This window comes from Apodemus sylvaticus, chromosome 3 (assembly GCF_947179515.1).
Source record: "Apodemus sylvaticus chromosome 3, mApoSyl1.1, whole genome shotgun sequence".
NCBI classification, from domain to species: domain Eukaryota; kingdom Metazoa; phylum Chordata; class Mammalia; order Rodentia; family Muridae; genus Apodemus; species Apodemus sylvaticus.
Window position 1 is genome coordinate 61,727,531 of NC_067474.1, and position 23,969 is coordinate 61,751,499.

Here is a 23,969-nt window from a genome sequence, read left to right on the forward strand (position 1 = left end):
GTGTAGGGAATCACATCAGTATCCCACATCTTTATGGCCGCAACGCTGACTGCTTGATACAACCCAGTATATTGTACTGCGTCTTTCCAGCTGCCTTTGTAAACACAGGAGCCTTAATAGATCATTCTGAAAGAAGTTACCATCCTGCCGTGTCTGTGGTAGCCTTCTCTCAGGTTTCTGACATATCCTTAATCTGATGCTCAGCCTTGTCATTTGGATCAATAGCAAAGCAGATAAGATGTCTTCTACTTGCAAGACCATGGCTATAAAAGGTATTTGAAAAATAAATTCACTTTTTATGTCCATGCCACAAACCTGGGTAGTACTAATTTGTCATTTGTCTCTTCATCTGTCTGTAAACAGTCTGTTAAATTGGTTATTGATGAGACTAAAGTGAATTATACTTGAAGAAAGTATAATATAGAAATAAAATTCATAGTAAATATCTTAAATTCCTATAAAAGGGTGACATCTATTGACTTTCAACTGTAATCTATTTTAATATAATGAACGATTAGTTTTATGTCATTTTCTGTCCCAAATCACCAGTAATATCTAACTTAAATTATAAACTATATTTTATAAACTCCTCATATGTAATATTTAACCTTCCTCTATAGCATAGTTACTCATTTTGTAACTCATATTCATACTAACATATGCACCTGTTTCCAGGTGTATATGGTGTACTGTGCTGCACACTACAGATTCTGCATATATTTTGTGAGGATAGATGATGTTACAATTGCAGCATTATAAGGTTAGAAGAGAATCTTGATATCATCTCCCACAAGCTTCTCATTTAACAAGAAACCAAATTGCAGTTCTTAAGACACAGGCAGCCAGTTCCTCAGTGCCCCAGCACATCCTCACATGATATCTTTTTCTAGTAAGTGCATAGCTTATTCAGTTTGAATTAATGATGATTCTGGCTCTCACAAAAGGGTTTCTGTGAAAATCTTAACTAAGGCATGACAACAAAGCATTTTGAAATTTAAGTACAGTCTGAAAAGAAACCAGTCCTTCCCAGGACAGGGCAGAGAACTGCAGAAGGAAGCCATGGCTCCTTGGATCAATGAGGTCCAGCCTGGCCACTGTTGCCTTTTGTGGGTATTTCTTTATATTTGAGAATTATTTTAATGAGTGTGATTTTGTGACCAAAATTATTTTTCTTTTAACTTTATATTTTCCATAATTTCAGAGTTATTGAAAAAAATATATGAGCTGTCAGGAATAGTCTCTGTCCTTCATTCTCTTCCTCAGGTGTGCACATCTCATCATGTGTGCCTCATCTTTTTCTCTCCATGAATGTGAGCATGAGCACATTGTCTTCTGGATCATGTATGTCAAATGCAGGTGTAATTCTCCTTTGTCCCAAGTATTCATTGCATACTTCCCCAAAACAAGAGCATCTTCTTACATCACCACACTAAGAGCATCCAGAAGCTTGTTTAAATTTCCCCAGCTTTCTCAATAACATCATCTATGCAAAGAAAGAGTCAGGATCAGATGCTGGAATTTATGAAGTCACTTTCATCTTCATCAATATACAACAGTTACTTGGTCTTTGGTGTTTGGGTATACTTCATAACACAAATTATATCATAGGCCACTGAAATTGTAAGCTATCTTTCATTTTGGTTTGTCTATTTTCTCATAATTGGTTCAGATTATGCACTTATAGGGAAGATGTTAGGAGTGTCTTTTGGGGTGGGGATGAAATAGAGTTTCCCTGTGTAGCCCTGGCTATCCTGGAACTCACTCTGTAGACCAGGCTGGCCTCAAACTCAGAGATCCACCTGCCTCTGCCTCTCTGGTCATGGCATTGAAGGTATGTGCCACCACTGCCAAACCTAGAGTGGCTATTTTAAATGTGACTGTATGAATTCTGTTTGCATGTATCTGTGTGCATCACATGTGTGCCTGGTGCCTGCAGAAGCCAGAAGAGAGCTTTGACTTTCCTGGAGCTGTACTTACAAATAGTTGTGAACTACCAAGTGGGTGCTAGGAACAAAGCCAAGATCCTTATAAAAGCAATAAAGTGCTCTTAACCACTGAGCCCTCTCTCCAGTGCCATGTTGTATTCTTCTCGGTGCATTAAAACAACCAGGTGAGGTTGGCTACTCCCAGGATTGGAGATGCTCATTTAAACTCTGGTCTGCTCATTTTTTTGTGATTAATAAGTCTCTCACAGAGAGCAAATTTCAAAGTATGTAAATATCCTAATCACGATTACATTGTCACTGGTGTTGGCGTCTCTGGTCATGCCACCTGAGTCTAGTACAGATCTAGTCTGAGAAGGTACATACTTTCCCACTGAGGCCAGACAAGACATCCCAGTTAGGGGAATAGGAGCCACAGGCAGACAACAGGGTCAGGGATAGCCCCTTTTCCAGTTGTTGGATGACCCTCATGAGGACCAAGGAGCATGATTGGTTCAGATTATGCACTTAAAGGGAGATTATGCTACATATGTACAGGGCTGGGGGATAGAGACTTAGGTCTAGCTCTATTTTTAAAATAACTACTTGAGGCTGAATTTAGCTCATGGGTAGAGTAGTTGCCTAGCATACACAAGCCTTTAGATATGATCCCTAACACCACAAAAAATTAATACAAAATAAAATAAAACACCGTTTTTTCCGGGTATAAAATATAATACATAGTTTAATTAAAAGCTATAAAAGCACCTCTCATTTTAAGCAAACACCTAAAAAAAAATGGAGGTGAGTGCACCAGTATACTAACAAAGTTTGTACTGGATTCCACAGACTAGAATTGTAGGTGATCTTCCTCTGCATTTTTCCAATTTAAAATAATTTTCCAATAACTAGAATTTTGAGTAGATAGCTACTCAGAAATAGAAATGATTATTACTTTATTGCCAATTGGTACACAAAGGCCTTTAGGGAACTATGACATAGGAACTGTGATATCTTTTCACTCAGAAATGTTAGATAAGAATTGTAGCCAGGAAGACACCTACCCTGGGATAATTAGAGACTGGAACATCTAAAATAGTGGCTGATCTGAAAATATTTCTTCCCACTCCAAACACTAAACTGTGCCATTATTCTTTGCCAATTGATGTGGCCTTTCTCTCAGTTGCAAAGAGAAAAGTCTGGTGTGGTAGTTGAATGTAGATAACCAAGTACCCTTAACCTCACGGGGGTAAGGGAAGGGCAGTACAGCATGTAGATGCTGTCTGTAGATAGAGGAAGAAGTGACATATTATTTTCCCTTCATAGATTTCTTTCCCACGTAATAGATCCCGATTCTGCTTTCCCTCTCTCCACTCTTCCAGCTCCTTTCACCTCCAAAACAGGTAGAAGAAAAAAGAGACTAAGGAGAAGGCACAAGAAATAGAAACCTACACATTTGCACACTCCAGGATCCTATAAAAACACTAAACTAGAAGCCATAATATATGCACAAAAGATTTTTAGTGTAAAAAGAGAGAAGAAAAACTATATAAATAAAGTAAAAATCTAAAAATAATATGATAAAACTACAAAGAAGAAAGGAGTAACACTGATATGACACTACAGACAAGGAACCTCCAAAACTACGGCAGAGTCATTTTCTGCTGACCATCCGTCTATGTCTGGCCGTACACCCTAACCTTAGGAATAGCTTCTTTCCCCAGTGAGATGCCCTTAGAGGAAACTGAGGCTCCAAGTGGTTACCAACTGGAGATAGTTTCTGGGTTAGGGGTATGTGTCCTCTTGCCTTTCTTACAACATCACAGTTGGTACAGACTCCCGTAGGGATGCATGCCGCCTCAGTCTGAATTCCTGTGAGCTTTGATCCTGGTGATTTAGAACGCCATGTATCCTTGAGTCCTCCATTCCCTCTGACTCCTACTCTCTGTGCTTTCTCTTCCGTGGGATTCTCTGGGTCCTGAGGGGAGGGATTTAATGGAGCCATCCATCCCTCTCTTTCTACAGTCTGGCTGTGGGTCTCTTTCTGGTCCCATCTGCTGCAGGAGGACACCTCTCTGATGGTGGCTGAGTGAGGCACTGACCTTTGAGTGTAGCAGAGTGCCACTAGGAGTCATTTTGTTGCTGTTTGTTTGTTTGTTTGTTTGTTTGTTTGTTTTTAGAACAGTAGTGTTTGGTTTTACCCTAGGTCCTTGGATTTGTTTTGCAAGTATTTTATTGAGTATTTTTGCATCTATATTCATAAGGGAAGTTGATCAGTATTTTTTTTTGGTGAGGACTTTATGTGATTTGGGTGTCAGGGTAACTGTGGCATCATAAAATGAATTAGGTAATGTTTTTTCTTTCCTATTTTGTGGAATAATTTGAGGAATATTGAGATTAACTCTTCAAAAGTCTGGTAGAATTCTGCATTAAAACCATCTCCCTGGGTTTTTGTTTTTGTTTGCATATTTTACCCCCTTTGGTTTGTTGGGAGACTTTTAATGACTGCGTCAATTTTGCTGGGGTTATTGTTCTTTTAAAATTGCTTATCTGCTCTTGATTTAACTTTGGTAAGTAGTGTACATTTTCCAGCTTGGTAGGGCGTCTCTGGGTTTCCTCGTTTCTGTTGTTACGCCCCCTTTTCATTTCCAGTTTTGCTAATTCGAATACACTCTTTGTTTTTAAGTTGATTTGGATAAGAGTTTGTCGATCTTAACTGGTTTTCTCAAAGAACCCGTTCTGTTTCATTGATTCTTTGTTGTTTGATTCATTGGTTTGTTGTTGCTGCTGTCTTATTGATTTCAGAAGTGAACTTGATTGTTTCTTGCCATCTATTCCTTTTGTGTCTGATTTCTTCTTTTTTGTTTTAGAGATTTTAGGTGTGCTGTTAGGTTGCTAATATCAGATCTCTCTAATTTTGTTCTTTTATTTTATTTTTTTATGTAGGCACTTAGTGCTATAAACTTGCCTCAGAACCACTTCACTGTAGTCCATAAGTTTGGGAATGTTGTGCATATGTTTTCATTCAACTCCAGAAAATCTTTGATTTCTTTTTAAATTTTTGTCTTAACCCATTTTCATTCAATAGTAAGTTGTTCAGTTTCTACAAGTTTGTAGGTTTTCTGTTTTTGTTGTTGATGATATCCAGTTTTTATCCATTATGGTCAGATAAGACACAGGGTTTAATTTCCATTTTTTTTTTTTATTTGTTGAGACTTGGTTGTGTCTGAGCATATGGTCAGTTTTAGAGAACGTTCCATGAATTGCTGAAAAGATATATTCTTTCTTGTTTAAGTGAACTATTCTGTAAATATCTGCTAGATCCATTAGATTTATAGCCTCAGTTAGCTACAGCATTTCTCTGTCTAGTTTTTGTCTGGATGACCTGTCTATTGGTGAGAATCAGGTATTGAAGTCTCCTGCTATCATTGAAGTCTCCTACTATCAATGTGTGAGGGTCAATTTGTGATTTAAGTTGTAGTACTATTTCTTTTACAAATTCGTGTACCCTTGTATTTGGTGCATACATATTAAGAACTGCAATAGCCTCTTGGTGGGTTTTTTCCTTTAATCAGTGTAGAGTATACTTCCCTATCTCTTCTGATAGGTTTTGGGTTGAAATCTGTTTAGTCAGATATTAAAATGACTACACCGACTTCTTGCTTTTTAGGTGCATTTGCTTAGAATATCTTTTTTTATTCTTTTACCCCAAGGTAATGTCTGTCCTTGATGTTAATGTGTGTTTCTTGGAAGAACTGGAAAGTTGGATTCTGGTTTTGTTTGCATTGTTTTAATCTGTGTCTTTTTATTGAGGGAATGTGAGACTATTGATATCGATAGATATCAATCAATAGTGTTTTCTGATTTCTGTTATTTTTGTTGTGGTGTGTGCCTCCACCCTCTTTGATTTGCTGGTCTGTGATTGTTTATTCCTTGTGTTTTATTGGGTTCATTTAACCTCTTTAGGTTAGAGTTTTCCTTCTAGAGCCTTCTGTGAGGCTGGATGGTAGATAGATACTGCTTAAATATGGGCTTAAATATGGGAGTGTCTTATTTTATCCATCTATTGTGATTAAAGTTTTGCTGGAGCCGGGCGGTGGTGGTGCACGCCTTTAATCCCAGCACTTGGGAGGCAGAGGCAGGTGGATTTCTGAGTTGGAGTCCAGCCTGGTCTACAGAGTGAGTTCCAGGACAGCCAGGGCTACACAGAGAAACCCTGTCTCGAAAAAAAAAACAAAGAAGGAGGGGAGGGGAGGGAGGGGAGGGGAGGGGAGGGGAGGGGAGAGGAGAAGAGAAGAGAAGAGAAGAGAAAAGGAAAAAAAAAGTTTTGCTGGGCAAAATAGTCTGGGATGGCATCTGTGGTCTCTTAGAGTCCAGGCCCTTCTGGCTTTTACAGTCTTCATTGAGAAGTCAAGTGTAATTCTAGTAGGACTGGCTTTATATGTTACTTAACTTCTTTACCTTACAGTTTTTAGTATTCTTTATTTTCTTCTATAGGTTTAGTGTTTTGATTATTATATATAGGGGGGACTTTCCTTTGCAATCCAACCTATTTTGTGTTCTATAAGCTTCTTGTATCATTATATGCATTTCCTTCTTTAAGTCAGGAAAATGTACCTCTACAATTTTGTTGAAAACATTTCCTGGGCCTTTGACCTGGGTTTCTTCTCCTTCCTCTATTTCTATTATATTCTTAGATTTAGACTTTTCATAGTGTTCCAGATTTCCTGGATGTTTTGTGCCAAGTTTGTTTTTTTTCTGAGATTCAACATTTTCTTTGACTGAGGTATCTATTTCTTCCTCTGTGACTTCCATGCCTCAGATTCTCTCTTCCATTTCTTGTATTCTGTTAATGAAGCTTGCTTCTGTAATTCCTATTCAAGTTCCTAAAATTTTCATTTCCAAATTTCCCCCAGTTTTACTTTTCTTTATTGATTCTGTTTCCTCTTTCAAGTCTTGAAATGTTTTATTAATTTCCTTTCACTGCTTTTGTTTTCACAGATTTCTTTAAGGAATTTATTCTTTTTCCTCCTTTAGGACATTGAATCATATTCATGAAGGCTATTTTAATCAAGGTTCTTTCTTGTAGTTCAGCAGTGTTGGACCATTCAGAGCCTACTGCGGTAGGGCTGCTAGGCTTGAGTAGAGACAGAATATCCTTGCTGTTACCTGTTGTGTTTTTATTCTGGGCTGTAGGGATCTGGGTTTGGGAAGATTGTAATTTCTAGGTGCTGCTATCTGGTCTTGTGTTCATTGGGTGGGTTTTGTTCCTTGGTTTCTGTAGCCTTCTCTGGTTCTTGGGTGAGTGTGGTGGCTATGTGTCACCTGGTAGAGAATTCTTCTGGGATTGAGATAGGTGTGCTTATTGGATGTTTCAGGTAAAACATGTTCCTAGGTATTGGAAGCTGACACTTAGGAATAAGGGTAGTGGTGGTGGTGTTGAGGGGATCTGCAGGAAGGAGGAAAGCAGGCTGATTGACAGAATTGTTTAGTCTCCTAGGAATGGGGGCAGAGTGTGAGGAGGAACCACAAGTAGTTTTCTACAGGGTTGGGAATGAGACTGAAGGCTTGTATATGAAGGAGAGGAGGGAGAGAGAAGATCTGAAGGTTGCCGTCTGCTTAGCTGGCTCACTTTCTTCTGTCAGGCTTGGCTGGTAGGTTCCAAGAGAAAGCCTGCTGGAGTTGGGAGCTGGGAACAGGTTGAGTGAGTGGGGAGGAAGGTTAGAGGTCTATGTGATCCACTGGACATGAGGGCAGAGAGAAGGAGAAAGCTACAGCAGGCAGGCTGCTACAGAGATGCGGTGAGAGGAAGAAGCAGTGGAGATCAAGTTAAGCACTTGCTTCCCCGAGAGGGGTGGCCTGCAGGTTCCTGTGGAATGCCTGCTGGAGTGGGGGACTGGGATAAAGTAATAATCGGGAAAGGGAAGTTTGGAGTGGAAGATCCGTGCGATCCACCAGAGATTCAGAGAGAAGGGGGCTATAGCAGGTGGTTTGCTGCAGAGCTGGGGATGAGACTGGGGGACTGGATTTGGAGGATCGGAGGGAGAAGTAAAGATCTGAAATTAGCCTACCTGCTTCCCTCATGGCAGAATTTTTAATAGACAAGGGACACAGCTGAAGACAGAAAAAACAAGCAAGAGTTGATGATGTGGAGTGCTGAGATACCAAGTTTATAGAGTTTTTCTTTCAGACTTCTCAAGCAGTATTGAAGGATTTAATGGAGTCAATGACTTGAGAATGGGTCTTAGCCAGATCATCTCACACTCAAAGGCATGCCACTGGATGTCTCCTAGCTCAGTTTCCTCCCACAAGATAAATGAGGTTTGTTATGATATAAGGTACACCCAGTATACTTTCTTTGGCAATATGACTGATTCTAAGAGGCAGACAATCCATGTTCCTATCTGTTGCTGGTTATTCACAATAGCCAGGAAGTGGGGTCGGCCTCGATGTCCTTCAGCAGGTGAATGGATAGAGATAATAGGTCCATACACACAATGGAGTTATACACAACTATAAAGAAGACTGAGATCTTGGCCCTTGTACGAAAATGGATGTAACTTGAGAGCATTTTTTTTTTATTTTCTACATTCTTTGTTTATATTCCAGATGATTTTCCCTTTCCTGGTTCCCCCCTCCCCATAAGTCCCATAAGCCCTCTGCCTGTTCTCCAATCAAACCCCTCCTACTTCTCTGTCTTGGTAATCCCCTACAGGGATGCATCAAGCCTTTCCAGGACCTTCTTCTTCTTGGGAATCATTTGATATGTGAGTGTGTCTTGGGTATTCAGAGCTTCTGGGCTAATATCCACTTATCAGTGACCGCATTCCATGTGTGTTCTTTTGTGATTGGGTTACCTCACTTAGGATGATATTTTACAGATCCAACCATTTGCCTAAGAATTTCATGAATTCATTGTTTTTAATTGCTGAGTAGTATTCCATTGTGTAAATATACCACATTTTCTATATCCATTCCTCCATTGAGGGACATCTGGGTTCTTTCCAACTTCTGGCTATTATAAATAAGGTTGCTATGAACATAATGGAGCATGTGTCCTTACTGCATGCCAGGGAATCCTCTGGGTATATGCCCAGGAGTGGTATAGCAGGGTCCTCCGGAAGTGTCGTGCCCAGTTTTCTAAGGAACCACTATACTGATTTCCAGAGTGGTTGTACCAACTTGCATTCCCACCAGCACTGGAGGAGTGTTCCTCTTTCTCCACATCTTCACCAACACCTGCTGTCTCCTGAGTTTTTAACCTTAGCCATTCTGACTGGTGTGAGGTGAAATTTCAGCTTTGGTTGAACAACAATTTGGTTGTTTTGATTTGCATTTTCCTAATGACTAAAGATATTGAGCATTTCTTAAGGTGCCTCTCCGCCATCCAAATTTCTTCAGGTGAAAATTCTTTGCTTAGCTCTGTACCTCATTTTTTAATAGGGTTATTTGACTCCCTGGAGTCTAACTTCTTGAGTTCTTTGTATATATTGGATATTAGCCCTCTGTCGGATGTATGGTTGGTGAAGATCTTTTCCCAATTTGTTGGTTGCCATTTTGTCCTTTTGACAGTGTCCTTTGCCTTACAGAAACTTTGTAATTTTATGAGGTCCCATTTGTCAATTCTTGATCTTAGAGCATAAGCTATTGGTGTTCTGTTCATCAAAACAGGCCAACCTCAGAAAAACAGATACTTCAAATGTTTTTTAGACAGATACTTTACAAATGTTTTCTTTCATTTGTAAAATCTTGATTTAAAATTATCGGGGGGGAGAGAGAGAGAGAGAGAGAGAGAGAGAGAGAGAGAGAGAGAGAGAGAGAGAAAGAGAGAGAGAGAATTTGTGGTATGACACTAGAAAGGGGATCATGAGAGGAAAGGAGATCCTAAGGGCAGTGGGAAATACAGAGGGTACCAGAATGCATGTAATAAGAAGCAAGCTGAGGCTGCACAGGAGAAGAAAGGCTTCTGGCTGGAGACAGAGTAGGAGGGAAACTAGGGACCTGGGAAGAGGAGGAATGAGAACAAAAGTATAACAACATCCATGTAAAATGTCCTGACAAGCTAACTATAAGACTAACTTTCACAGGCCTTGCCAATTTAAAGAATCGCCCAAAAGAAATGAAAGGCTAGCACAAGCAGTATAGAATTGCCCTCATGCAAATAATCATCACGGCTTTTACACTCTTTTTTTTTTTAAACCACTTTTGCACTTTTTTATTTTTGTTAGTCCTGTCTGCCAAGGAGACTCAATAATCTAAATAAAATGCACCATCACAGTCCAGAGAGACACAGGACAAACCTGGTGTGGGGGAAGAAGCTTGGAACAGAGAGTCTCCATCGTTTCCTTTCATAGAAAAGAAAAGTCTTATCTTTACTTTTTTTTTTTTTTGCATTTTTTTCTTAAACTGTTTGACTATGTGGCACTTGATAGCTCTGTCTATTCCTATGGAAACCAAGTTAGTAGATGGAGCCAAGGCTTGGAGGAGGCACTGGGGAGAAATATTAGTAGAGTTCAGCCATGGAGCAGCTAAAGATGTTGCTTTTCCTTCAGTCAAATCCTCGCTGAGAGCCAGAATCAGCTTCGCTCCGGAGCGATGTTCTTGGCTGATGTGCAGTCTGGCTGCTCTGCCAGATGGATGAGCATCTCAAACTTGGAACACAGCATACAGCGCTGAGTCCGCCTCTGAAGCAGCCTCTCAGCCTTTGCTTAGAATTGTCAAGTTACTTTCTTAAATGTTTCCAAAGATTTGCTCAAGATGGCAGGCTAGTGATATGCTTACCATCACAGGCAATTAAAAAGTTTTGTCATAAAGCATAGTTATTTGAAATTGACCATCAGAAGTTTAAGGGAGGAAAGACTATGTCTGCCACAGGGGAAAACAGATTCAATGCAGATTCAATTTTGTTTCTAGAGCTCAGTAAATTCATATCTCTCAGTAATTTGATTTTGATAACTATTTGCTTTCTTGTCCTATAAAAATTCACTCTAAAGACTAAAAAAAAAAAAATACAAGCAGACACTTAAATCATATGAGACAGGGAGATAGTCCAAAGGCAGAAGCATTTATAGTCTCTGTTTTGTATGTAGGTAGTAATCTCCTGGTCTAGGTTAAAAACATATTGGCTGTCATGACATAGAACCATTTATGTATATACAGAAAGTATGTTTTTATTTCAAGGAGGATGTAATGGTTCATAGTTCCAGTTTATGTGCTTTCATTTAAAAATAATAATTGAATACTGTAAATAATAAATGGGTTTTCTGTTCCTTATCATGTCATTCTAGACTCTATTTAGTCATAATGTTAACTTCTTACTCTGTGCTCTGTACTATAATAATAATACTGAATTTGTAAGATGGTTCTCAGATTTGATTTTGCCCATATGTAAGCCAAGAAGTTAGTTAATATTGCATAATAAACATTAAACCCCAGAGCATAGACAAGGGAGTTTATTTCTCAGAACACAGAAGAAAGCCTGAGCTTCTGTATGTTTACAATGGTTTTCTTTGGGCCTGCGATACCCAGGAAAGCTGGAGAGCAAGATGTGTTGTGCATACTGAGCCTTAGGAGCTCTCCATTTTATTTTAACCAGTATGAAGGCATCATCTCATCCCTCCAGCTGTTTTTCCAAACAGGGAAAGCTGGGAAGTTGCTTAAGTAAAGAGTGGTCAACACTACTGTGTCTGACAGCATCCTAGACTACGTCAGTTTATGAATAGGTACCACAGGAGACAGTAGGTTGCACTTCAAACATCTAGATTATAATATCCAAGGCCAGTTTATTATTGGTCATGACCTACACAGGGGAACTTAATGTTGAACTTTGGTATCAGAACTCCCAAAACCAATAAAGGAATCTGCCCTGGCCTACGTACAACATGTAAGAGGTACAAGTCAGTATCCCAGGCCGTTGCAGCTTTAGTTGTCACATATGAAATACTCTCAGGCTTCTCATGTTCATATGCTCTCAGAGGGAGCATATGGATATGTGTTCATTAGAATAAAATAAGCTCGTGTCTGTCCCTGTACCTCTGTGCATGTAAATGAATCCATGTTTGGATATTGCCAATGACATCAATCATAGCAAAGAATAGGAACTTTAAACATTAATAGAAATGTTTCTTTGTACACTAGTGGAGATGGCAAACTCTCAAGTAGGTCAATCTAGCCTCTACTTCTCTGTGATTCATGTGCAAGCCATCTCCATTTTGTTAGAATCCAGTATGAGATCCAGAAGATAGACTGTTCTCCTCTTCCTGCATCTTCCAAAGTCTGAGCTCTTTTGCCAGGTCCTGAAGTGGTCGTCTTCCCTCTTCAGTAACAAAACTAGGGAGTCCTATCTTTTTCTAAAAATACTATATACTTATGTGTTTAAGTGCCACAGTGCATCCAGTTCTTGCAAGTTATCCCTTGACTGCCACACCTGTGCTGTCAAGCCAGAAGACATCTTGAAAAAGTTGGTTTTCCTCTCCAAGTCTGGTTTCTTCTCCCATCATGTAGGTTCCAGGGATTGAAGTCAGGTCCTCAGGCTTGAAAGCAAGTGCTTTTAGCCCACTGAGCTATCTCAACAGCCCATGAGTCTCATCTTAATAGCTGTACCTTCACCTTCTTTCTAATCATCCCCTACACATACCTTCTATCTGGAAAGATGTATGTATATGGAACAAATTTACAGAGATAATTTAGGATCTGTTAGGACCTGTTGAAGGATAAGTGTGCAAGGTACTCAATTCTGTTGTCTTTGTGGGTTTTTTCATCTAAAACCCTATCACTTGGACAAATTGATCCAGATTAGTGAAACAAAATACATTTTGAATCTTTAATCCCTGTTTTGGCCAAGGTATCACCAAAGGATTTGTCAGTCAGAGCCAGCCTGAAATAGCTTTTGGGAGTCAAAAAGCTTCTTAATTGGTAGTGGACAGAATAGAACAACAGTTTTGTTTTTTTAAATAGGTGTATATATTGCCAAAATATTTGTTTTATCACCTCCACAAGAAAGGAACTCTAGGGGAGGGCACATTCACTAGCCAAATTGCCTTATTTGGATTATAGAACAGAAGCAACTAAGATAAATCTAGAAGTATTTTTTAAATTAATTTCCAAGTATCGCGCAGCTCTCAATAATCCCAGATAGCTGAAGATGGTGTGGAAATGGAAGTGTCAATCAAATTTCCCCCTAACTATTGGTCCATTGTTGGGTGGACTTTCAGAAAATGGTACACCCATGGTCAAACCATGGATGACCTCAAAACCCAAAAGCACGAAACAGTTTAGAATCAACAACATCTTATGTTTAGAGTTGAACAAGTTACTGAAACAGCAGTATCATGGCCTGAAATGGTTCTATAGTGGCAAGATGGGTCCAAGAGCAAGTTTTTGAAGTACTGCCAAGAATAGAAAGACACAGTGTTCTATTAACTTGGCCTTCTGTATCATAAGAGAAGCAGGCCAACTTGAAAAGAGACAGGTACAAGTCCCATATACAGTGATATCCTCTACATCAAAACATGCATTTTATGTTGTGTCCAGTCTACAAGGATAGATTCATCCCCATATCTAGTACAATGATAGATCCAAATGGAAAAAGACTAATGACCAAGGTAATCCAAACTTGTTCATCAGGTTGATTCCTGTTGTTCTTATCAGAGAACAGGTCCTTATTGTATACATCGACACAAACGATACACACTATCTGATTGGAAGCTATGATGTGTCCCATGGTTTGCAGCACCAGAGGGGAGTGTATTTAATCTACCGTCTATAGCCTTCCTTCTGGCAGATCTTATCACTAAAGTGTTGACAACAGGCCAAGAACTAGTGAAAGGACGACCAGTGCTTACTGCCTAAAGTGAGAGTGATGGTTTCATCTCAGCCTACTGGGCTGAATAGCCTTTCTAACCAGTTAGCTTTTCAGAGTTTTCCATGTGGTTAGGCAATTACTGCCTCTCTCTCAATGGATAACATCAGGCTTTTACTGAATCAAATCATCATTAAAATAGGTCAAAGCCTTTAAGGGAAATTGTGTGAACCAAAAGCACTATGAAGCCAACAGCTTTGCCTCAGACAGTGGCCATCAGTTATGTCCAGCATTTGTCGTCATTGTCAGACGAGCCAGCTGCCACAGTTTGTCTTCACAGCTCAACAGGCTGCCAGACAGTGCCTTGCATTCACTTCCAAGCAGCAGCTCTCATGTGTCTCAACCAAAGGACCGTCCAGTGTGTCCATCTAAAACTCTGTGCCTAATAACAAACTCACAACGTGGACTTTAATGTGAGGGAGATGTCTCCTCCCCGATCCTGAGGAGCTTGAAGGGCCCTTTCCTTGTTTTTCAAACAAACTATATCAGCATTTTAAACTCTTTTACTGCCATGTCTGTTCTGGGATTTACTTTCACCCTTCTTACAAGGTAACGTGTTCACTATGGACACTGTCAGCAGACACAAGACTCCCATCTGAAATACAAAAGCTTTTCTACTGATGCCATAGGCAGCCGTAGGCACACCTGCTGGTTTGCATCAGCTTCCCTTGTCCCACGTACCGTAGGGGCAATGCAAGTGACAGTTTGAATGACATTTAAGGAATGTTGTACTCTGAGACTCTGCAACTTTTAGTAAGCAACAAGCAAACCTTTGTCTCAGCAGTGATATTACCTCATTTTATAAGGCTGCTCACTGCAAGCTCAACTCTGAGAAGTGATTCCAGTAAACCAGGGTCAAACCCCTGCATCTGACCCTACACAACACCAAGAGAAGGGCATATACTCTCTCCCAACATGATTGTGGTTCTTCCAAAGCCCATTTACATCTGCAACATCATAGGAAAGTTTCTCTAATTACCAAAAATTGTGACCTATATACTTCCTAGGGATACTGCTTCTTTTTAAAATTTAATATGACAAATGCCTTGAATATTTATAAATATGTAATTATATAGATATCATTATAATAAATGTTTCTATTATTTCCATTTTAACATAAAATAATGTATTTTTTATCTAATGTTGTTAGCATTTAGAATGAAATGTGACAGAATGCCTTCTCTACATTTATATTTGCTATTATAAATATAGTCATAATCTTTCCAGGGTAAAATTATATGCAAACCTATAAATGGACCAAATCTGATGAGCATTTGTATGTGTCGGTGAACAACTGTTTTCTCCCCAAGTTAAGTGGTAAATAGGAGTAGCGGAACCATGCAAAAAGAACCAAATTCAGAGGTCAGTGGGAGGAGGTTTGTAGGTTCCAAAGTATTTTCTGGGAGCAAAACCTCTGCCTCTTTGGTATTTCTAAGTGTGCCAAAGTCTAAGATAGTAAAGCTGCCTTGCTTCAGCTGAGAAGAAGGCAAATGGCCTGAGTACTCAGCGGCCCGATAAAGACCATATGGTAGCCTCATGGACGGATGGATGAGTGAGAATGTGAGACGTTAATGATAAAAAACACTTGTGACCAGACGGAAGTCATAAAGAATATGATGTTAGCCACACCTCGCTCAAGAAAAGACTCCTTTTTCCCACTGAGTGGTTAAAAGGCTTTTGTATTTTTATTGAAGCAAAGAAGTACACTTAGAGGTTTGTGGTGTCCTCAGATTGTTCTGCAGCTCTAGAGAATGCTACTTGGGGAACTGACAGAAACAAGGCCAACCTCAGGGCCAGAAAGCTGCCATTAGCTGAGTGACTGTCACTGAGGTATCCCTAAGGACATAGGAGACAAGGCTCCAAGAGAGTGCTGTCAGGTGGGTGCTTAGACTATACAAAGAGCTATGTGGAAGCAAACCGAAGGGTATGGAAGGAAAAATAATACTGTAACAAAGAAGTATCCCTTAAAATCAACTTGAAACCTAGGAACTGTACATGGATTACATGCCTGTAATCCCAGCACTTGGGAAGCTGAGACAACAGGATAACTGCACATGTGAGGCCAACCTGTTTTATAGAGTGAGTTTCAAGCCAGTCAGGACTAGACAGAAAAGACTTTCTCTCAATAGTAATAGCAATAATGATAACAATAGTCTACTTATAAAACAATACCAAAATGTATGAAGAAACTGAATGTTGAAGAAAAATTTATACCATTTGGTTCACAACTGAAAGGGAGAACTGTTTCTCAATACATTAATTGCCAATAGTTCAGTAGGGAGGACCAGGCCTAGGAGACCTTCCCTGATTCATGATTAGCTATTGTCAGGCCCCTGCAGCCTACCACAGCTACTATGAGATTGTTCACAATAACTGTGCCATGCATGAAGATAGTATTTCCCAGCCCTTCTTCCTGTCTTCTGGCTCTTACATTTTCCTGCTCTCCTTTCTCCAATATTCTCTGGTCCTTAGACAGGTTCTATAAATGTCCTGTTTAGGGCTAAGTATTCAAGCATCATTATTTATTTTAAACATCTTGAACTTTGCATTCACCACAGTTCACTGCAAAGAAAAGCTTCAGTGGTTAAGGTTCAGAGTACTGTTTGCCTGTAGGTATTTAGCCTTCAGTCTGGTACCAGGATTTCCAAACCAGTGGTTACACAGATGATCCTGGTTAAAGTCATTATGTCACAAAACAAAATGCCATAAATATGGGAAGGAGACCAGTGGGGAGGAGTGAGGATTGACAGAGAGATAAGAGGAGCGATGGTAGAGTGTAAACAGAATGTATTAAATATGTATGTGAAATTGTCAAAGAACAAACTGAATCAATAAAAAGGAATAAATAAAAAATAAAGTGCAAGGGAAGATAATACCATTCTGAACATTAGCTCATTCCTAAGGAAAGATCCTAAGGAAAGCAAAAAGCTGAATCTGTACAAATATTCCAGGAAGAAAGACAAATAGCTGAGTTTCCAAATTAGCAAACAACACCAAAAGGCTATCAACAAAAGAAGAAACAAATAGCCAACAAAATCTCAGCTAGGGAAGTGTGGATTAAATTTATGATAAAAATAGCATTGCATACCAATTAGATTGGCCAAAGTCAACACATGGACAAAACCAAGTGGGGCAAAGATTGTAGAGAAACAAGAATTCTCATGTTTCTGTTGGGAATGCAAATTGGAACTGCTTTTGAGAGAGCCCAGAAATTCTTGTACACTTACCAGAAAATGTGTACAAAACAATTCATTATAGCACCAATTGTGAAAAGTGAGAAATGTACTAAGTATTTCTCTAGAGGGAATAAATACACATTCTTATTTATGCTTCTCTAGTGAAGAAATAATGAACCAGAGTGTGTTGGTTTGAATTGAAAATGGCCTCATAAACCATAGAGAGTGGTGTAATTAGGAGGTGTGACCTTGTTAGAGGCCTGGCCTTGTTGGAGGAAGTGTGTCACTGGGGGAGGGATTTGAAGTTTCAGATGTTCAAGCCAGAGCCACTATCACTCTCTTTCTGTTGCCTGTTGATTCAGATGGAGAATTCTCTACCTTTCAAGCACCATGTCTGTCTGCATGCCAGCATGCTTCCTGTCATGGTGATTATGAACTAAACCTCTGAACTGTGAGACAGCCCAAATAAATGTTTCCTTATAATAGCTGGCTATGGTCTCTCTTCACTGCAACAGAAACCCTAACCAAGACAGAGCAACCTGGAGAAACCTTTAAATATCTTGGATCAGAAATGATCAGTGACTCAAATAGAACCATTTTAATAAAGATAGCACCTTCTAGTTTATGAATATCCATATTTGTAGGAGATAAAATACAAAAAAAAAATCAATTAAATCGAGAAATTCCCAAGTCAGTGTGGGAGCTTCTAAAGAGAGAAAAGTAATCGAACACACAAAAAGGACATTACATGTAATTGTTATGTTTGATTCAGTGTGTGCATGGGATGTGTGGATAAATGTACAGTTTGTGTTTATGCATAACTGGTACACAGGCGTATACACATGCCCAAGTATACACATGCATGAGGAGGCCAGAAGTCAGTCAGGTGTCTTCCCTAATCACACTCCCACCCAAGTTTTTGAGACAGTCTCTCGCTAAGCCAGGGGGAGCTCACTGGTTTATTTAGATGGTTAGCCGATAAGCCCTGGGAATCCACCTGCCTCCACCTCCCCAGAGCAAAGAGGCGTTACAGAAGCATGCCTCTATATTCAGCCTTTTTTGTGGGTGCTGAAGATCAGACTCCAGTTCTCATACTTGCAGGTCACTTTATCAACTGAATCATCTTCCCAGTCCCTGCTATAGTTTATTATTTTAAAATAAAAATGTTAATCCAAATATCAAAGTAATTTATTCAAAATCTTCATATCATTATTACTCAGATTAAATCACTGTATGCGTGTTTCTAAAATAGCAGTAGTTTCTACACACACTTAAGCACTCAAAAATACATGCATACGTGGACACAAATTCATACCCACACATATACCACATACACACTTAAAATATTTTTTAAATAAATTGATTTTTCCCTTCTCTACTGGGAGTTAAACACTGTTCTTGTGTGTTCAGGCTACCACTGAGCTACATGCCCAGCCCTTTTCATTTTAGTTCGGAAAGTTCTGTCCCTTCCGCTTATTTGTAGAGATTGAGTCTGCATATAATTGTATAAAGGTAACTTTTATTCACCTGTTGTAATTGTCATCTCTGAAGCCTACTGCCTCAGTCTGCTAACCTAAGCCTAGTCCTGGAAGCTTCCAGCCTCCCCACAATCTAACCTAGACACAGAATGTTTCCAGTCTCTGAGACTTAGAGCTGAATAAGTTCACCCTTTCTAATTCTTTCTGAGCTCTGGTTCAACTGGCTGGTTCAACTCTCCTGCTCTGGCTCAAACTCTTCTCCGAGCTGACTGGTTTGATCTGGCTTCTCTCTCGGCCTCTGACTGCATTGCTCTCTTTGACCTCAGATTAACTCTGGCAAGTTGGCTTCTTCTCATCTCTGGCTCATTCTGTCTTCACCTGTGTCTAGCTTGTTCTCTCTCTGCAAACTGCCTCTCTCTAACTGTCCCAGTAGAACTGCTCCTCCCCTCTCTGTGTGCTCTGCTCTCCCTCTCCACTCTACTGCACTGCTCTCCACGAACTCTACTGTATGGGCTGGTTCTCCCTTAAGTAGCTTCCTTTTCCTCTCTCTCCTCCTGGGAGATGGGCATATCCTATTCTGTCAAATCTTTCTCTGATTCATCGCGTTGTCTGCCACTCAATTAGACATCACTTTCAAACATGGGTGCTTCCTTCTACAAGCTAACTTTACCTTCATTTAAGAAGGATTTAAGATTACATGTGTGCTAAGGGTGAGCCACACCACAACAAGAAACAATTTTTTTACAGCAAACAACACAATCTTGGAGGGTCAGAGAGTGATCAAATATCCTGCAACATAATTGGCATTTCCTAAATGCTTGTTTATGAGACCCAGGAGGTTGATGTTGGCCCAAGTGAATTATATTGTGTCTGGCCCCAGCTGTCATACATAATACCTCATACAACTCTGTCTTCCAGATGAAGTAGTTCATCTGTTCATATACCTGACTCCTCTGCAGCGCACCAGTCAAATTCCTGTTGGCCTTGTGTTATGAACCGTGGGTAGAGCATAGACATGGTCTTCAGTGTAAGAAAATCAGAGAAGCCATTATCTCTGTCATTCTAACTATTCTTCGGTATTCTTGGTTCTCTTCTTAACCACTGGCTGCACTGTAGATGACAATGATCAAGCCTTTTCACCTGTTACCCTTTATCACCGGCTCTTCTCCCATCCATCCGCTATCCACTGTCTTGCTGGCCAGGCTAGTCCTGGTGAGATACAGGTCTGATGAGAAACCCAGTCTCTGCAAGACTATTCATAATCCTAGGAAACATTTGCTAGGCACACCCTTGCTGTATCGTTCAATTATTTTTCAAATATTATCTGCCTCATTTTATGTGTGTAAGAATTCCTGGCATTGTTGTTGCCTTTTTTGACACGTGAGATGCAGAAGGGTACTTTAATCTGTAGATGTTCTCCACCACACTTTAAATGTAGCACAAAGATGAAATTTATGTCAAAAACTCTGTCCTAATTGCCTGCTTAATAACATGACTTAACAAATGTTTGTTGAATGAACGGAGGAGCAGCTATTACTGGGTAGTGAAGTTTGAGACCCAAGAATAACAGGAAACACGAATATGCCAGGCAGCTTTTCTGTGCCTAGTGGTCACCACTGTCAACTGTGTGACTTTCCTTCTCCTTTCTATTTTCTGATTCCATGGCCAAAATGACTGTCTGATTGAATATCTCTAAAAGGTCATAATGAATTATTCTGTAATATTTGAAATGTTATGCTCAGAAAGGTCAATCTTTTTTTTTTTTTTTTTTTTTTTTTTAGTATAAAGTGTCATACAAATTTTTTCTTTTTCTAACAGAGCACCCTTTTTTTCCTTCTAAGGAAAGATGGCAGGAAATTTAGAGCAGGGAGCCCTCTTGAGGAAATTTGTAACAGAGCACTCTCTCAAGGAAGCTTGGGGCAGGGCGCCCTCTTGAGGAAACTTTCATGTCTTTCTTCTCAGAGCCGACAGTAAAATCGAAGCCAGACAAGACTTGTGCGCTGTTAAAATAGCTATCAGTGAAACTTTTAAAAGCAAGAAGAACCAAATACAAGTTATTTGAGAATTAAGACTCTTCCCTGACCTGATCTCACATAACAACTGTAAATCAGAATAGTTAAGTGTAAACGAGAATACAGGCGCTCTTTGATTTCTTCATGTTCAGTTCATCATATAATCGATTTATATTTACTAAACACGTAGTCTTTATTAGGAGTTATACTGGGTACAGTAGCCAATGAAACACAGCCATGCTCCCTGAAACTTACAGTTTGTGATGGAAATGACAGTGAAAAGACTCATATGAAGAGCATGTTACAGTAATTGAATGTACCCTATTTTGACAACCAATAAATACTGTACATATTGATGATAGAGGCCAATAAGTTAAAAAATACACAGAAACCAGGAGATGTACTTAACCTCCAAATGTGGCTGCTGGTTATTTAATTTTATGATAAATTAAAAGTGAAAAGTTGGATTGGTGAGATGGCTCAGTGGTTAAGTTTGAGTTAAAATCCCAGCAACCATATGGTGGCTCACAACCATCTGTAATGAGATTGGATGCCCTCTTCTGGTGTGTCTGAAGATAGCTACAGTGTACTTACATATAATAAATAAATAAATCTTAAAAAAGTAAAATAAGGCCGGGTGGTGGCGGCGGCGGTGATGCATGCCTGTAATCCCAACACTCTGGGAGGCAGAGGCAGGCAGATTTCTGAGTTCAAGGCCAGCCTAGTCTACAGAGTGAGTTCCAGGACAGCCAGGGCTATACAGAGAAACCCTGTCTGGAAAAAACCAAATGCAAGAAACCAAAAAAATAAAATTAATTAAGTAATTAAGTAAGTAAGTAAGTAATAAAATAAAAGTAAAAAGCTGAGTACAAAATGGTTATATTGAAGCATTTTCTATAATAAATATTTATGATCAAAAGCTTTTGTGTCTGCATATCCAGTAATAATAGACTAACATTCTAAACACCTAGCAATAATAGTCTGGCTAAATAAAACATTTAACTTAACCCAATAAATGTTGGCCAGCCACTGTGTAAATTATATGTGTGTTCAAAAGCAATCAGAAGAAACAGGAAAACATAAAGCAATCACTGTCTTAGTGTAGTTATGTTCATTTTTTTCCTTTTATTAATTTTTCTGCATGGTATACTCTGTGAAGATGATTTAAATCCTGAAAACATTTAAAATGTATCTACTTACTGGCCACAAAGTAAATTCTCCTCACCCTCTCTGTCCTTTTTTCATCTAGGGAAATTACCGCTTTATGAAACTCTTGCTTACTCGCAGAGCAAACTGGATGCAGAAGGACCTAGAAGAGATGACGCCTTTACACCTGAGCACCCGGCACAGGAGCCCCAAGTGTCTAGCTCTTCTGCTGAAGTTTATGGCCCCTGGGGAGGTGGATACACAAGACAAAAACAAGGTAACGAACAATCAGAGTCAAAGAGAAATGAAAGAAGAAAGGGGATGCCGTGTGTGTGTGTGTGTGTGTGTGTGTGTGTGTGAGGCCTCGGGAAAGAAGGTATGCATTGTGTGTGTGTGTGTGTGTGTGTGTGTGTGTGTGTGTGTGAAGCCTCGGGAAAGAAGGTATGCATTGCCACCGTCCCTGTGGGAGGGCAATTCCACACATCCTGACATCCCAGAGAGTATTTCCTAAAAGTCTGCCATTACCCTGCTATCCCCCATGTGGTTGGTAGTGTCATCTTCTTTGGTGGGTGGGGAATCTGATGTCAAGAGGATTAAAGCTTGCCCGAGATCCAAGTGGCAAAACAAGAATCCAAACCCTGGCCTGTTTAACTGTAAAAGCCAACATTTGTCATTTGTCAGAGACCCATGCCAGTCCCTGTAGGCACCTGGACTCATGATGACTGTCTGCCTAGCACAGTGCATTAAGCAGGTGGGCACTTGGACTCAGGGTGGTCCTCTGCCTGTGCAGTGTACTAAGCATGTGCGCACTAGATGTCATGGTGTGTGTCTGTCCATGCAGTGCACTGAGCATCACTTGGACTCACAGGACCATCTGCTTGTGCAGGCAATGGCTTTAATGGCTGGGCTGTCAGCAGTAGCCTCCTTAGACTCTAAGAGTCACTGCTTACTCAGTGTTCTTGGGGAAATTACTTAATTCATTTATGTCATAATGTTAGAATACATGAGAAGATAACTGAAGGTAAAATGAGATAATGCAAAATCCTTAACACAGTGTCTCACACAGGATACACTCACATAATGTATGGACCATTTGTCCAACTCCCATAGTTGGTCCAATGTTAGCCATATTAATTACATTTCAGTTCTGACATCTACCCTCTCACTTCTTGCTCGAATTTTTTTTAACTTTCCTTGCTCTTAAATTTTAACAGATTGCTTACACAGCTCATAGTTTTGCTAATCTTTCTTTATAGGAAAAAAACCTCTGTGGTTTCTACTGTGTTAGAAACCAGTAGTAATCCTTTTCTTTCCACTGTGGATGAGCCAAAGTCTTGTTAATACCAATGACCCCATGTGTGCACATGTGCTGTGTGTGTGTGTGCGCGCACGCATGCACTTGTGCACCCTCGTGCACACACAATACCCATGTGAGTTTGTGCACCATGTGAATGCAGATACCTTTGGGGACAGAGTGTCAGATGCTCTAGAACTGGTTTACAGGTCATTGTGACCCCTGATGTGGGTGCCGGCACTGGCCTGCTCTTCAAGGGGAGCAGGTACTCCTCACCGCCAAGCCGTCTCTCCAGCCCTTCTCTGTTGTTGATCATTTGGTTGGTTGGTTGGTTGGTTGGTTGGTTTTACTTCAGACTGTTCTTGTATTTTTCAAATTTTCTTTAGTTTGCAGTCAAGAGATCAACTTTTGCTTTGCAGCCATGCATTAGCATGTTCCTGTCAGAGCATCGGAGTGCTGGCATTTCTCTGAACGGTCAGATTCATGTATATTGTACCACAGCAAAAATAAGTAGAAAAATAAAAAGATGTCAAAAATATAAGTTCAAACTGTTAAGCTCATATTATATTTGAGTAAATATACCCTGAATAACCATAACCTAGTGAAAGGAAGGAAGTAAAGACTCTATCTGTGTTTATTAAGAAGGTGTTTGTAATTAATTAATGGTTGCTATTAAGTAATGATTTTTTCTCTGATCTTTGGTCATTAATAAAGATAGCAATGGGTTAGGGCTAAAGAGATTGCTCAGCAGTTACGCAGAGGTCAGCTTCTGTTCCAAGCACTCACACAGGCAGCTCACAGCAGTCGGTAACTCAAGCTCCAGGTGATCCAGCACTTTCCCCTGACCTCCTGGAGTTAGCCAAGCACACAAAGTAAACAAAAATAAAATGAATCTTTTAGAAAATGATGCATTAATAATGACTTCATAATATAATAAATACCTGTATGTGTACTTTGAATGAATACCACAATGCTAGTCTTTCAATTTGAGGGCAAATGAGCTTGGCTCCTGTCAGTAAATTGTCCAATTTTAGACTGGGCTGTTGGATGACAGTGAGTGTCCAATGTGTATCTAAGCGTC

General features: G+C 39.8%; 1 protein-coding gene across 4 annotated transcripts in view; it reads left to right on the forward strand.

Moving 5' to 3' along the window:
• Positions 1-23,969, forward strand: part of Invs (inversin) — a 155,395-nt gene that overhangs the window by 71,324 nt on the left and 60,102 nt on the right. For all 4 annotated transcript variants that reach the window (XM_052176475.1, XM_052176474.1, XM_052176473.1 and 1 more), the window contains exon 4: positions 21,698-21,871. In XM_052176475.1, coding sequence (XP_052032435.1) covers positions 21,698-21,871 — 174 coding nt within the window. The remainder of the gene's footprint in view (positions 1-21,697; positions 21,872-23,969) is intronic.